We start from the raw sequence: 15,479 nt of genomic DNA on the forward strand, positions 1-15,479 counted from the left end.
GGCGTCCTGCTACCGAAAAAGAAATTAGGCAATAATAGTAAGAGGTTAATATTAATAATTTTATTAATACGGAAGTGTCCTACTTATGGGCGAGCTATTTCCTAGCGCGTGCCGCTATTATAATAGATAAGGATAAGGACGAGGATAATAACCTTACCGCTAACGCTATAGTCCTGCCTCTTAGAGAGGGTTATTTGACCGAATTATAAGATATCGCGCGGTACCTAATTACACTAAGAAGACCGCCGGAAATATCTCGTAGTTAATTCTACCACTTTAAGAAACGCTATATAAAGTTTATTTACTAAGATAGCTACCTCTTTTATCGATAGAAGGGAAGAACAGAGATCTTACGATATATTCTCAATAATAAGGAAGACTAACAGAATATACTATATAGCGTATATATAGATTTATCCTATAAAGGTCGAGAAGCCACTTATATATTATTAAAGTACCGATATTATTAGCCACGAATATTTAAAGATACCGCTATATTTATTAGAACCTATATTAAATATTAAGTATAAGACCTAATATAAATATATAAGCCCGTTATTACCCTAAAGAACCTAAGGCTATTTAATAAGTGGTTTATTAATATTACCTATATATTAGATAAGGATAGCTTTAAATCTATTATCTAAGGGCGAGAGTTAGTTAGCGGCTAAGTAAAAATATAAGTCCTTACTAATATAGATTCCAAAGTAATCTAGAGTTTTATCTATAAAGATATTATCTACCGCTATAGGTATCTAAGAGAGATTATTATAGATAATAGACCTAAAAACCGTAGTAAGATATTAGAATTCCTTAAAGATCGCGATATTAAGAAGGTCACTATTTTAGTATATTATCTTAGCTTAAATAGCTTAGTTAAGCGTTCTATAAGAATATTAAAGGATACACTCTCTAAGATAACTAGCGGATATCTAATAAGAGATACTTCTACCTAAATAAACCGATAGAGACCTTATTTCTATACTATATTAATAGTAGACTAAGTGACTATTAATACTACTACCGGAATTAGCTTATACTATTTTCTATTTAGGGTATATATAGTTTTACTAGTTAAATTAGAGATATCTATATAAAGTATATTACTATAGGAGATTGTCTAGGATAGACCGAGTCTTATTATAATACGCGTATAATAGATTAAAAGATAAGAGAAGGATATTAAGAAAGCTATCTTACGAATAAACCGCCTTAAGGAGAATAATATAGGATACTTTAACGACCACTATCGCACTTATAATACTCCCCTTAAGAAAGATAACTATATCTTACTATATAATAGTTAAAGGTCTTTAGATATAATATCTATTTAGAAGCTCCGCTTTCGATAGCTTAGACTATATTAGATTAAGTCTATTAAAGGAAATAGATCCTACTCTATTAGGGAACTTAATAGTACTATCCTATACTATATCGGAGATAAGAATACGGATATAATTAATAGCGATAGACTTAAAAGATTCTACCCTTATAGAATAAGAGATTCTAATAGGATATAGAATATTATATAGACTGGCCACCTTCGGAAGCGAAGACTAATTAGTTAACTAAGAGTAATATAATAACTCTTTTATCCTACTATTTAAACGATTATTCTACCGATACTATAAGATACTTTTTCGGCCGAAAAGATCCTTCGCCTAAGGCACTAAAATACCTTATACCTTATACTTATTTATATCGCTAAGAGACGGCTCTCTTATTATAATAAGGAGGGGAAGGATACTTATTACTATTAGTTATTACCGATTAAACGCTTATTACTACGATTTTCCTTTATTTATTATAATTTTATTACTAGTTTAAAAAGACTATATAGTAAATCCCCCTATAAAGTATTAAAATATAAAATACTGAAAGCCCTAAACTTTACTTTAAAAATCTTACTTTGCAAAACCTCTCTTTCTAACCCCCCTACTATACCCTTATATATCTTTATATACGAATTCTGATTAATATAGATAACGATAACCTCCTAAGAGATATCGAGGTATATAGATAGCCTATTAATAGTATTAAGAATACCCTCTAGCTTCTTCGAAGTTATAAGTAGCTTTAGGCGTACGAGCTCGTATCTTAACTATTCGATAGGCTACTTATAAACTATAGTTATACGGAGCGTACTATTAATTTATTATATTAGTACGTTAATAAGGAAGAACTATAGAGAGGCTCGGAAGAGTATAAGGAGTTCCAGAGAAGGTAGTCTAAAGGCTAGAGGATATAAGTATAACGCGCCTAGAATAAGTAATATCTTATTGCGAATAAGCTAAAAGCTATCGAAGTATAGGGAGAATAATAAGCGAATACCTTCTTCGGTTACTTAATTACTCGTTCGATAATAGAGTTAGCGAGTAGGTTTATTACTATTAGCCTTAGCTACGATTATATTCGCCTCTTTATTAATAATAAAGTTCTCTCTCGCTTATTATCGTTAGGTAAAGGTATCCGAAACACTAAAGGAGTTATTTAAGGGGATCTTTTAAAGGCCCTCCTCCGGAAGTATATCTTAGCCCTTAGATAAGAGGATCTTCTTTAGTATAGACTATAACTAAACTAAGATAGGTACTACTACGAAGTAGGCTTTAGCTAGGATTTACCCACTATCGAACTAGGAGGCTAGACTACTCTTTTAGGATAGTTTATTTCTATTATTACGGTTAAGATAGAGGATAAGGCTAATACTAATACTAAAGCGATAGATAACTATAATCCTAAGAGTATTATACCTAACGATATATAGGATATAGCGATATAGCTTAAAGAGTTAGATAAGGAATATATAGCTAACCTAATATTTATTAGTGACTTATCTAGTGTGGTCTCTGATCTTTTTATAGCCTAGTTATTTCCTAATAATTACCTATTAGAAAGTAATAAGAAATATAATTCCTCGTAGGAGAGAAAGGAGACTGCTAAATATAGTTATACCGCCTAAAGAGTAGCTATAAATAAGACTCTGGCCTTTCTTACGGACGTTATAAATAAATAAAAGTTAGTAGTACTTAGGCGTATTAGAAAGCTATCCCTTCCGGAACTAGATTTAATCTTTACTAAGGATATAATCTGTCTACCTTATACGAAGAGAGTATTTAAATTATTTAATATATATAGTGCTAATAAGGACTATATAGCACTAATAGTGCGAATTAATTTTATTTACTAATATACTAAGGACTAAGATACTATAGTAAAGGAGAACCGGATATAGTTTTTATTAGATACTAATAAGTTATAGTTAGATTTTTATTACTTTAAGTATTAGGCTAATCCTCCTATTATCGCCGACTATTATAGGGTAACCTAGTTATTCTTTAAAAGCCTTTATTATAGGGTATCTCCTACTCCTAACCCTACGACGCCTATACCTATTATATTAAAGTTATAAATATAAGAGCGAGGGAGTATAGTTATTCCGTAGTTATTTAGCTAATTAAAGGAGGACTTTAATAGGTTTTACCTAAGTGGCCTTCTTACTCTCGTATATAAGGAGATAGATATATATAACTATTACTATCTACCTTATATAGGTAAGCCTTACCTTAGGTAGTTAAGGAATATATAGTATAGTATTATTTAATAGCTTATCCGTTAGGATCTAGTATACTATATATACTATATTTTCTTCTGGCCGGACTATACTTATTAACTGATCTCCTTCCTATACTATATAAAGAGTACTATACCTAAGGAATAGACTTATTTTAGGTATATTAATATAAATCTAAATAACTTAGTATAGACTAGACAAGGTAGCGTAATCCTATAGGGTAGTCTAGTATTAGATAATAAAGATAAATAGAACTATACTAAGAGTCTGCTTAGTATATATCGCTATATTCAGAAGTAGTAGGCTCTTATACGGGATAAGATAAATATTACGGATAGCTTTGTGTAGAAGATTAATAATTACCTTTAGACCCTAAAAGATACTAAGCGATATAGCACTAACTAGGTAAAGGAGATCTATATAGCTAGTGATATCCGAATTAGTTTACTTAGTATCCCTTATAGGTCGATAGGCCCTATAACTAAGAGGCGGAGAAGTATTTTGCTATAGTTTATATATATTAGAGATAACCACTTAACTCTAGATACTTTAGAGTCTAGTATATAGGAAGAAATATCTATAATATACTGAGACCTTACGTAAGCTCTAAGAACTTTATTAGGGCTTATAAGTAGTATATATAGCTATCTATAGTATATATTCTTTGTAGCGCCACGATTCCGCGGGGAAGGTTTAATCTCTAAATACTTAGTTAGTTATAGCCGCTAGACAGACCTTAGTGTATTAGCTAAGTTAGATATCCTCTTCGGACCGGATAAAGCAGTAGTAACCGCCTATATTATCTTATAGAGGAGAAAGGCGTAGTAAATATACGCCTAATTATTTAGAGATATAATTAAGGCGGAGAAGCTAGTATTTAGGAAAGATTCCTTTTTCTACTATAAGGTATTAGGGCTATATATTAGTCCCCCCTAATCTAGAAGTTATATCTCCGGAGGATAATAATAACGAGGAAGAGATATAATATCCGCGGCGATAGGGAATAGGTATTTTGGTCCTATCTTTTTTTACTTTTATTAAAGTGGCTTAGGCATTCTAAATTAACTGCGCTTAACTATAGGACGGTTAATTTTATAGGGAGGGGTAATATATAGTGGGAGAATTAGTGATATAATAAGCCTATTTATAGCCTTAGGCATAATTTAATATCTGTAGTGTATAGTATATCTCTAGATATACTTAGAGGGAGAGAAGTTATCTACCTAATTCATTTAGGATTCACCCAATTTCTTCTATCTATAATATAGTATTAAGATTATCCCGCCCGGCCGCAACAGGGTATCAGTACGGCCTCATCCAGTATCCTCTACACCAGACAGGCAGTGTGTGTGTGTGTTGTCCAGTCTGTATCGCCAGACAGCCATCGAGCCGTTCCCATTTCACTAATTAGAAGCTTTTTATACACAAAAGGCCAAATTAAGACTTAAATATAATCTAACTAGGCTACGACCTATATACAAAGAGCTTCAAGAAGAAATATCCTCTATGTACGTTCGTTATAATACTAGGGTTATATAGTTTACGTGACCTATAGCGGGCATCGGCCCGTGACTTTTCTGCCAAATTTAGTCACATGGGTCACCCGTGGGTGAAGGCCGGCCAGGTCAAGTCAACGCAACCTCGAACAATATGCATCGTAGGCCTTCATCGTAAGCGACCAATCACTCAACCAACCGTCAAGCCAACTAATTTCACTGTGATCTGGTCGCAGGAATTCAGTAGCCGTTTCCCGCGTGTCCTCTTTTTGCTTGGGTATAATAGTCCCGTGGCATGCCCACACCGCTTCTCAACACCCGAAGCGGTGTGGGCATGCCACGGGACTATTAGTGTTCGATCTCGCCCCGAGGTCACGTGCTACGGAGCTAGCTTCTTGGCTGCTGGGATTAGTTGGCTCTGGGTGGCCTATCGTTGGTTCAACAGCCCCCGATTACTTGGCTGTTACAGGGGTTATAACACACACTTACATAAGCTAAGAAGGCGCACCTATGCATACTAGGCATCTGTCCGAGCAAACGATATGTCTCATATATTACGAATAAGATATGACCTACTAAAGGATATCATACGATTTCTTTATAGTCATCGAAAGGAAAATGAGATAGGACCGCAATTTTCTCTATCTTAGTACTTAAATATTCTATTAAACCTTCCTTAACGCTCTGGATAATAGCCCTACACCGTTTAAGCTTATTGTTATCTGAAACCTAGCTAAGGGTATCTGTCCTAATAAGATCCCTTATCTCGCCTAGTTCCTATAGTTTCTCCTGTTCTTAGCGATAATACTCTATATATTCCTATATCTCTGCCTCCGAAAAGTGAACTAGACACTCCACAGATCTCGTATACGCTCCTTTATCTAGCGATATAGGCCAGTTTATAAGGACTTATAATATCGCGTACTTTAATAAGATAGAGTCTCCTTCCTAGGGGGCCTATACTTATTAAAAAAGCTTCGCTCATAATATATAGTTTTCCGTTCTGATAGCATCGAAATAATCCGGTATAGATTTTATGGTTAGCATTAGACCTGGCACTCACCCGCCCCGCGGGTCCAAGATCAGGAACCTCCACCCGCACCTCCGAGGGTCAGGGTCTAACCTCACCGACCCTGACCCTCCGAGGGTCCCGTGAGGGTCACCCGCGGAGGGTCCGACTTACCCGCATAAGCCACGCTTTACCTATTTAGGACACGCTTTACTCTTTTAGATACGCTGACTAAGCGAATTGACACCTAAAATGTTAGTTTTCTGCCTAAAAAGTGACTTTTTTGCTAAATTTAGTCACGTGTGGATCCTGAGGGTGACCCTAAGGGTCACCCTCAGGAGGTCGAACATAGAGATACCCGACCCTCAGGGTCTAGAAGTCGGACCCTCCACCCGCCAAGATGAGGTGCGGGTGGAGGGTCGAGGGTCACCCGCGGGTGAGGGCCAGGTCTAGTTAGCATAGTATAATAAAAGTGTATAATCCGTCTCCTTATAGTCTCTTAAATATTTCCTTATTCTTTATAGCTAAGTCGATCAAAATTTTCTGGTAACTTAACCTCTGGCTTAGATAATATTTTAGATAGTCGATCACCCTAATTTTAAAAATACTTAGGGATTCTAGCGTACAGACACAGAGGCAGAATAACTATATACTGCTAGTCAATAATCCCTATAATATCGTTAGAGGTATTCACAATAATATTACTAGGTGAAAAGTCCGGATAGCGAAGAGTCGGGTAAGATATATAGTGGTCGGATAGGACGTCGAGGTAGGGCGCTAATTTTGAAAAGTCCGTAAGGAGATATTAGTACGGGATAAATAATAGATTTTGGAACTAATACAGTTCTCGTAGGTATCTCTCAACGTATAGGCGCGGCTTACTAAATCTTTCACAAAATTTAATCTCACGCTTAGTAGGTGCTTTAAAGTATATAGAAAAGGTGTTCCCTAGCTCGAGATTAATATATTTAAAGGGAAAGAAGGGGAGGAGCTTTCTGGATAAAGACTTATATAGGCTACGGTTAACCTCCAGAGAGGCTCGTTCCTAATACCACTATTTATACTATATAGTTAGACCGATAATAATATCGTCCGAGACTAAAATAATATGCTATAAACTATTAAGATCACGGAGGTGATAAAGACTTCCGCTCGCTAGGAAGCGGATACTTATAAATCGCCTTTCTATATTAATAATCTATCTTATTATTTTAACCTAAGTTTTGGTATCTATAGAGAACCACTAATCACTTAAAGGAGTTCCTTTAAGTCGTTTAAGTAGAATATATTTAGTTCTAATAATATTTGTCGGATTTAGAGAATACGTAATAACTTTAGGGGACTAGGGCCCTATAAGCACGCAGAAGTGTTAGTGTAGTAGCTTCACTGGCCACTGCGTAATACTTTGGAAAGGTCAACTTATAAGGTAGTCTTATAAGGACTGCGTATCTATTATTAAAAGTAATTTATAATATACGATTAAAGCCCCCCTCGGCGAGTTTTGTGATCGAGGCCACGCTATTAAGGGGTTAGCCGACAGTATAGTAGGCTACTATTATAAGAGTATCTACGTCGAATTATAGACGGCGTTTAGCGTAGCGGAGACCTTCGTTAAACCTATTTTAACGCAGTAAGTCAGTATATCGCAAATAACGCGTTTAACGGTTAACTATTACGACTCACAAAAAGCGTCCAGAGGTGTACTCGAACAGATTAGGATTACCACTTATAGAGGAGATTATCCTAGGTAATAGCTTCGATGATGAAATGAAAATTCGCGAAAAGTAACGTATTATTAAGCGGATAGCCGTTAGCTTATATAGTTATCCTAAGTTACTATTATTGTTTGCACCAGAAGCGGATACGTTAAAGGGTGGATTGAAGTTACGGGAGTGATTGGAGGCGGGAGGAGAAGCGCTAGTAATCATTTGTTTTAGCATAATTATAGGATATAGCTTACCCGGCTGCCTTATAGAGGTCCGCCGCCAACCCGGCCTTACGGCTAATAGATACGTGAATGAAATTACAATTATAATTATAATTATTTGCACTAGCATAGCTAACAGCCGAGTTTGGAGCAGCAAGCGTATTACTCAGCAAATCACCTCTGTGACTTTGCCGCAATTAGCTTAGATCACACAATCTCATATGACGCTTTGGCCTCTCGGCCTTTCTCGATAGTCCAAGAATAGGACATTTCTAGCAGTGACGGGCGCCCAAATCGCTGTTTCAACATGTACACGCACAAGTGACCCAAACAGGTTCAGATTCCATTTATTGTGCTTTTTCTTGTACGCGCCAAGTGGAACGTCTCTCAGCGACACCGTTCTTCTCTCGTCCCAAAACCAGAGCTCAACTCTTTATTCTCGTGCATAACAAGATCAGGCTACGGACGGAAGGTAAATACTTTACCCGCTACTCTATAAGAAACCACCTATTGACAGCAACCAGCATCATCATCAAAATGCCAAATAAGTGGAACAAAGTCAAGGACGCGCTCCTTATATATATAAATAGCTATAAGAAGCTAGTGTAGCTAAGTGTTGCCCTTCACAAAACCGCTTTCCGAAGACGGCGGCAGATCTCGAGAGTCTAGGAGTGCGTTTCGATTTCGCGGGCATTATTGAGGAGAACCGGGATAAATTCCACAGATACCAGGTTCAGGTTAACACAGGTAACAAAATCCCGACTTCCTGGAAGCAGTGGAGGCAAAAACATGAAAAAGGGATACATGGAATCGTTGCAACCGTAAAAATCCCCGATGGTGGCACTAAGGAAGATGTCCAAGCGGCACTTGACGCGGTCGATAGTGAAATTGAGTAGATAGCACCGAGGACTAAGACAACTTGAACTTGCGGATCCTTGTGATGGAGTCATACCCTCCCTGGGCCATTTTGTTATGGATCTGTACTCAGTCAGCATCCGAGGCCATTTACCCTTCATATCTGACCAGGGCGCTTAAGCAGCTTGCTTTGCAGCTGGCGCTCCTCGTGAGCCCCTTCATGACCTCCATGGGGCTCAGCTGTACCATCTAGACAGGTCGGCCTCACTTTTGATGCTTACCTCCTAATGTAATGCTCGCACATCTTGCTTTTGTGGCCCAGGGGGAACGGCAATGGGATACCTCGACGCGCCTAGTAATGCGACATGTTGGTATAGTATGTATGAGGAGTCATTTGTCTGGTGCTCGACAGCCAAATGTTGCCAACCTTGTGATCTACTCAAGCTGACCGGGGCTTTTCTTGGATGCTCTCTGGGCACTTGTACCCTGTATATTGATCCGAGGTATTTTCCACTCACAAATAAATCGTAGAGGCGAACGACGAGATGGCCAGATATCGTAGTTGCCATTTGCAACCGCTGGCTTAAGCCTTCGATGCAGGGTCGGTCTCTGTGGCTCAATCGGAAACACCATAACGGGGGATCAACTTGATAGACACCTGCTCGGAACAAGATACTTGGCAATAGAAGTCGGTGACCAAGTGACCATGCATGGTACAGGAGGTTGCTGCTGCAGATTCCTGCAGGGTAATTCCCATCTTCGGTTCGATCTCTCAATATTGAAACGGGCCTGAATCGAATGAATGTCCTCAATTGTTCATTCTTCGGAGCATCAAATGCGCCGAAGGTGTCGACAAGTGTTCAAAAATTGTAACAACGATGATGAGTATTCCATTCGGCTGTTTGTAAAGAAGGCAATGCCATTTGCCTTTTATCAATTTCTTGGGGTTTGCTTTTTTGTTATTGTTTTTGTTTTTGTTTTTGTTTTTGTTTTTTCTTTTCTCGTTCTTTGTTTTTAACCTCTCGACACTGGTTTGATAGATCACATTACGGATCACCGATCTGGGGAGACACTAATTGCCCTGGAGAAGCAAAATCCCTGAGATGCTGCAGATCTCAATTTTGTGACACCTGATTTCAATAGCGGGCTATTGTGGCTCTCATGAGGTGGGTATACTAACATTGAATGCATGCGCCTCCTTTGGACCGGCAGGAACAGCTACACCCTGCACCTTGTTCCTGCTTCCCGCTTGAACAGGTGCGACGCCATCATGTTCGTCTCGCATTGCCAAGCAGCAGGGACCTGATTCCATAGGTTTTGGATTCAGCTGAGGCCAATGATCAACAGTCGCCACACAGGCTATTGAACGCGCATGATACCAGTGTAGTGACGGTGTCTCCTGAGATGCGCTGAGCCATCGTCGGCTTGAACCAGGGCGAGATTTCCAAGGATATATAAAGGTCGAGAAATCGGACCAAGGTGATATTCCTCATCCTCTAGCATCTCTCTCGCAAGCAACAAACTCACTCCTCACTCTCCTTACTCATCTTTTCTCAAGGCCTTTGTGCATCATTTACATTCATCAAAATGAAGTTCTTCGTGTCCGCTTTTATCCTCGCCGCCACTGCGATGGCTCTGCCCTCCGGTGAAGGCGCCCCAAGCGGAAGCGACGTCAAGTTTCCCGTTGGTAACAAGATGACCATGGATCAGGCTCAGGCCAAGTGTGGCAATGATGCCAAGGTCTCCTGCTGCAACAAGGCTACCTACACTCACGACATCACCACCGTCAACCATGGCGTTCTCGCCAGCGTTTTGCAGAATGCGATCGGCGGCGGCCCCGGTGGCGACGGCCTTGGTCTCTTCGGCCAATGCAATGACATCAGTGCCAATGGTGGGTAATGGGGAATAATCCGGGGGATAATCTCAACTGACAGAGTGATAGTCCCTGTCCTGAACGTTGTCGGTGGTGGTCTCGACCAGCTGGTTGAGCAAAAGTGCAAGCAGAACATTGCCTGCTGCCAGAACACCAAATCCGAGGCTGTAAGTATTCCTGTGTTTCCACTTCCAGTACATCACTGATCCACGCACAGAACGGCGATCTGGTTGGCGTCGCCATCCCGTGTGTTGCTCTCGGCTCGCTGATTTAAATGTGACGATCCGCCTTCCATCCAACGTCGGGGGAAAGAGCCAGGAGTATAAGCGTGGCCTCCGTCAGAGAAGCACATACCATGGATCCACGTACATAGCTGTACAAATTAACGGCCAAGCAAGACCCTCTCTATTCCGATTTCTTGAGCTCAGCATTGGCTTGACAATGGGTATCGTCTCGACAAATCATGTCCTTCATTTGTTTTCATTTGTCGCCATCTCCTGTGACATTGAATTTGTATTGATTTTTTATTTATCCTTTTTATAATTAATCAAAGCATCTTGCTGTGACCCTTCGCTCTGCATCTCTTCGCTTTCAAGTTTGGAGAGGAAAGAAAAAGAATACAGGGCTCTTTGAGGTCTGATGAGAATTCTCAAGATGATCTATTTGGACGTAAGACATGGATGGTGGGCATGATGATCTCGATCCAGGGCATATCCGAAATGTTCTGCATTGACCTGCATTGAAAGCTGACGGGCCCATTATTTCGGATACTGCAACGGAGACCTTTTCTTTGAGGCAGAGACGCCAAGATAAGCGGGCAACACAAGGTCGAAATGTCCACTTTTGCAACAATTCCCAATGTAGAAGCCTGTTACCGAGCTGATTAATTAGGTCCTTCATACTGCCCACCCGGCTGAATTGAGGTTGGGCGAGACTATTCTCGGATGATCTCATGTCCGAGAGCGGATCCGGCTGAACTGCCCTGGGGCTACTGGGCCGCAATATCCCACTTAAGACTCGGACGGCAACGTACGGAAATACTGTTGACGATCGTATGGAAGGGCCTGTACGGAGGACGATCGTATGGAAGGGACTGTACGGAGGACGATACCTGGGTCTCGATATCGGACGACTCTGCGAGCGCAGGTGCCGTGCAGGAATTATCTGATCCCAAGTGGAGCGCCACGAGGCCGCAGTAAGCGAGGGAAATCCCACGGCGACGACCCAAGGAGATATTCCCCGCTAGGAAGGCCTCACGGCGATCCCCGTGGAAGTCTTTGGTGAATCTTCTTGCGTCTAGATATATGGACGATCTCTATGCAGGTCTAGTGCTTCTATGTCCTCGAGGGCCTTCTACGGGTTTGTCAAAGGCTTCCTCATCAGAGCTGTTTAGGAGCCCATAATATCCCAAGGATCGAATATCGCAAGAGGTCCAATTCTAGGCCACTTTGCGCGTGCCTTGTTTCAGCCCAAGTGGAACACGCCAAGTACCCGGATCCCAGAATCAACCTTGGGTTTTCGTGTCTGGCACTGCCAACGTAATTACGCATTACCTGCGTTACGGGGCTCCACTACGGCGGATCTGATTTGATCGTGGGCTAATCTGATCGGATACTGGAAATTTGTGGTATCCGCAAGGGAATTGTTCGGAGCTTTTTTTTTTTCTCATTCTTAGGGGCGGGAATGCCGTGGTGCGCCATCTTCCTGAATTGCTCGACCCATTTTCCTGCAAGATGACTACCACGAGGAGCGTTCAACGCTTGCAGCAAACGGTTTCACACGTCTCACCAGCAACGGCGCCACTTCAATGGTCCCTTGTCGCGGGTCCGAGACAGCCTGAACTGCTGGATATTACCCTGGGGGAGCTGTTGACTTTACAGGCCCTGCAGTATGGCGATTATGAATGTTTGGTCTTTCCCTGGACCGGGGCACGCTGGACGTACGCCTCTTTAAAGGATGAGGCTGAGCGTCTCGCCCGAGGAATGCTGGCCATGGGGATACAGAAGGGTGATCGCATCGGTGTGATGGCTGGCAATTGTGAACAGTACATCGCTGTCTTCTTTGCCGCGGCCTTGGTGGGTGCCATTCTGGTCGTACTCAACAACACTTATACTCCCTCCGAGCTTTACTATGCTCTGAACCACAGCGGTAAGACACTCGCGATGGTGGTCCAGCAATCACCATGGCCATTGCCCGTGCTGACGCCAATACAGAATGCCGACTGCTCTTTATGACCCCGCGCATTGGACGCCACAACCTTGAGGAAGTCCTCGCCGAGCTGGGACCTCGGCCGAAGCAGAATGGACACTCGCAATCGCTGGAGGAGATCGTCATTCTTCGCGGCGAATACGACAATTTCTCCACATATACCGACGTAATTTATCGCGGTCTTTCGCGGGCCGCTCATGTGCTGCAGGATCGCGGGTCTGAACTGCGCTCGGGCGATGTTTGCAATCTGCAGTTCACCAGCGGCTCGACCGGTAATCCCAAGGCCGCCATGTTGACGCATCAGTAAGTCTTGAGGAATCAGTGGAAGGAGCGACAGGACTGACGCTCGGCAGTAACCTTGTCAACAACTCGCGCTTCATCGGCGATCGTATGAACCTGACCTCCTTTGATATTCTCTGTTGCCCGCCGCCGCTCTTCCACTGCTTTGGGCTGGTCTTGGGCATGCTGGCCGTTGTCACCCACGGCTCGAAAATCGTCTTCCCCAGCGAGACCTTCGAACCCAAGGCTGTGTTGCACGCCATCTCTGATGAAAAATGTACCGCACTACATGGCGTGCCCACAATGTTCGAAGCCATTCTCGCTATCCCCAAGCCACCCGACTTTGATACCTCTAACTTGCGCACCGGCATCATTGCAGGCGCACCCGTTCCTCGACCGCTCATGAAGCGCCTCCTGGAGGAACTGCATATGACGGAATATACGAGTAGCTACGGTATGACCGGACTTTTTCTAAATATCCCACGGCCGCTAATTTGAAGCTCCAGGTCTTACCGAGGCATCTCCTACATGCTTCAATGCCTTCACCACAGATAGTATCCACACGCGTCTGACCACTGTCGGGAAAGTGCTGCCTCACGCTCGCGCCAAAATTGTTGATGCCAACGGCAACATCGTGCCGATTGGCCAACGAGGAGAGCTTTGCATCGCCGGCTACCAACTCACCAAGGGCTACTGGCACAATCCGGAGAAGACCGCTGAGACACTTGTCACGGATTCCCACGGCATCACCTGGCTGAAGACCGGTGACGAGGCTTCCTTCGACGAATACGGCTATTGCAGTATCACTGGTCGCTTCAAGGATATCATTATCCGAGGTCAGTGGATCTCATCTTACCCCCACTTTGCTTCCTTGACTGACTCGCAACAGGTGGAGAAAATATCTACCCCCTCGAGATTGAGGAGCGCTTGGCGGCACACCCGTACATCGAGCTGGCCTCCGTTATCGGCATTCCGGACCAAAAATACGGCGAAGTGGTCGGGGCGTTCATTCAAATCACCCCTGGTCAGACCCGCCCCTCGGATGACGACCTTCGGGCGTGGACGCGTGAGACCCTCGGTCGACACAAGGCACCGCAGCACGTGTTCGTATTTGGCGAAGAGGGTATTCCTAACACGGTGCCCATCACGGGCAGCGGAAAGGTCCGGAAGGTGGAATTGCGACAGGTGGCGACTAATGCGCTGGCCCAACGAGGTCAGTGACAGTGTCAAGAATACCCTTGTTCTCGGTTATGTTTGATATGTGCACAAAAGAAATGAATTCTGCCCATGTCCAGCGTCACGGGGCATGATCTTATCAGATGCCATGATTCGTGTGTAGTGTTCGCGCTAGTAATGCTGACGAAATGACGTGTGCGTGGGTGGCGTAAGCGAACTCGGCGGCGGAGCTGGCCGCGCCGCATTGCCGCAATCAGATTAGATGGAGATCTTGTCTGATCACAAATCCCGTATTGATTGGTCGGTGTGGTCGTATCGTATATCACTTTACCGTAAATTTCATACAACATCCACAATAGCGATTGTTGCACTCTTCTCTGGTGGGTCCCCGTCACACTCTCCGACGCTTCGATTTTCTTCACGCTTTTCTAGAGACTGGGCCCATGTCTCATGGTGATGTCCCCACCGATGTTTCACAAAGTACCAAATCCATATTATTGGCACTGGTTGTGTGCATAGGCGATTATACATGCGCAGACTTCACGCAGGCCTAAGAGAGCGCGTTTGTTGCTCTTCACACAATGAACCTCAAAGCTCAATCTTAATACCCTTGCCGTCTAGGTGAATTCCTGCGATAGCGGCTATTTCTGTGATTGCGAGATCCTTGAAAAATCGGAAGAGATGATGGGCGGCGGAAAGTCATCGCCGGTATTAGACAGCCAGTACTAGGATCGGCGAAGCCAGGCTCCAGTGGGCACCGTCTGCAGGTCATGATCTAGTCTTCGCGGCTCTGGAAGCGGGACCGAGGATGGAAAGGCATAGACTCGGCAATAGCAACAATGTCGAGTCAAGAATGCGTGGTGGGCGTTACAAGAAGCTTCATTCTGCAGGGACGTATACTCCATGCTGGCCTCCATCTAAGACGTCTTGTTTCGAACTGATGATCGATGAACGTCTGACCCCGGTTCGTACAGTTCATCCCAGGGGCTTTGAGCGCGTGGGACGTGGCGTTTCGTAAACCTCTGCATCGTAGCCATGTCATAACATCCCCGTAAAGTTCCGATTGGGGAAGGCTACTTGCATTC

The 15,479-nt window shown here is 42.8% G+C and overlaps 3 protein-coding genes across 3 annotated transcripts; 2 read left to right on the top strand and 1 right to left on the bottom strand.

Annotated features, from left to right (window-relative positions):
* Window positions 1–5,944: 5,944 nt before the first annotated feature.
* Window positions 5,945–8,077, bottom strand: N7477_002098 (uncharacterized protein; the record flags this gene model as incomplete). The annotated part of the gene is made up of 6 exons (XM_056963761.1): window positions 5,945–6,070; window positions 6,771–6,853; window positions 6,959–7,121; window positions 7,420–7,525; window positions 7,760–7,819; window positions 8,037–8,077. Coding segments are annotated over 6 exons (579 nt in total), but the record flags the coding sequence as incomplete, so codon positions are not given.
* Window positions 8,078–10,445: 2,368 nt separating this feature from the next.
* On the top strand, window positions 10,446–11,005 carry N7477_002099 (hydrophobin family protein; the record flags this gene model as incomplete). The annotated part of the gene is made up of 3 exons (XM_056963762.1): window positions 10,446–10,749; window positions 10,801–10,898; window positions 10,949–11,005. 3 exons carry the CDS (start codon window positions 10,446–10,448, stop codon window positions 11,003–11,005), a joined length of 459 nt encoding a protein of 152 aa, XP_056823715.1.
* A 1,459-nt stretch (window positions 11,006–12,464) lies between these two features.
* Window positions 12,465–14,439, top strand: sidI (putative long-chain-fatty-acid-CoA ligase; the record flags this gene model as incomplete). The annotated part of the gene is made up of 5 exons (XM_056963763.1): window positions 12,465–12,879; window positions 12,945–13,242; window positions 13,293–13,672; window positions 13,725–14,054; window positions 14,108–14,439. 5 exons carry the CDS (start codon window positions 12,465–12,467, stop codon window positions 14,437–14,439), a joined length of 1,755 nt encoding a protein of 584 aa, XP_056823716.1.
* Window positions 14,440–15,479: the final 1,040 nt, after the last annotated feature.

The sequence above is a fragment of the Penicillium maclennaniae genome (assembly GCF_028827695.1).
Source record: "Penicillium maclennaniae strain IBT 15551 chromosome Unknown utg000003l:1.0-5670915.0:1.0-5674809.0, whole genome shotgun sequence".
In the NCBI taxonomy this organism is placed as follows: domain Eukaryota; kingdom Fungi; phylum Ascomycota; class Eurotiomycetes; order Eurotiales; family Aspergillaceae; genus Penicillium; species Penicillium maclennaniae.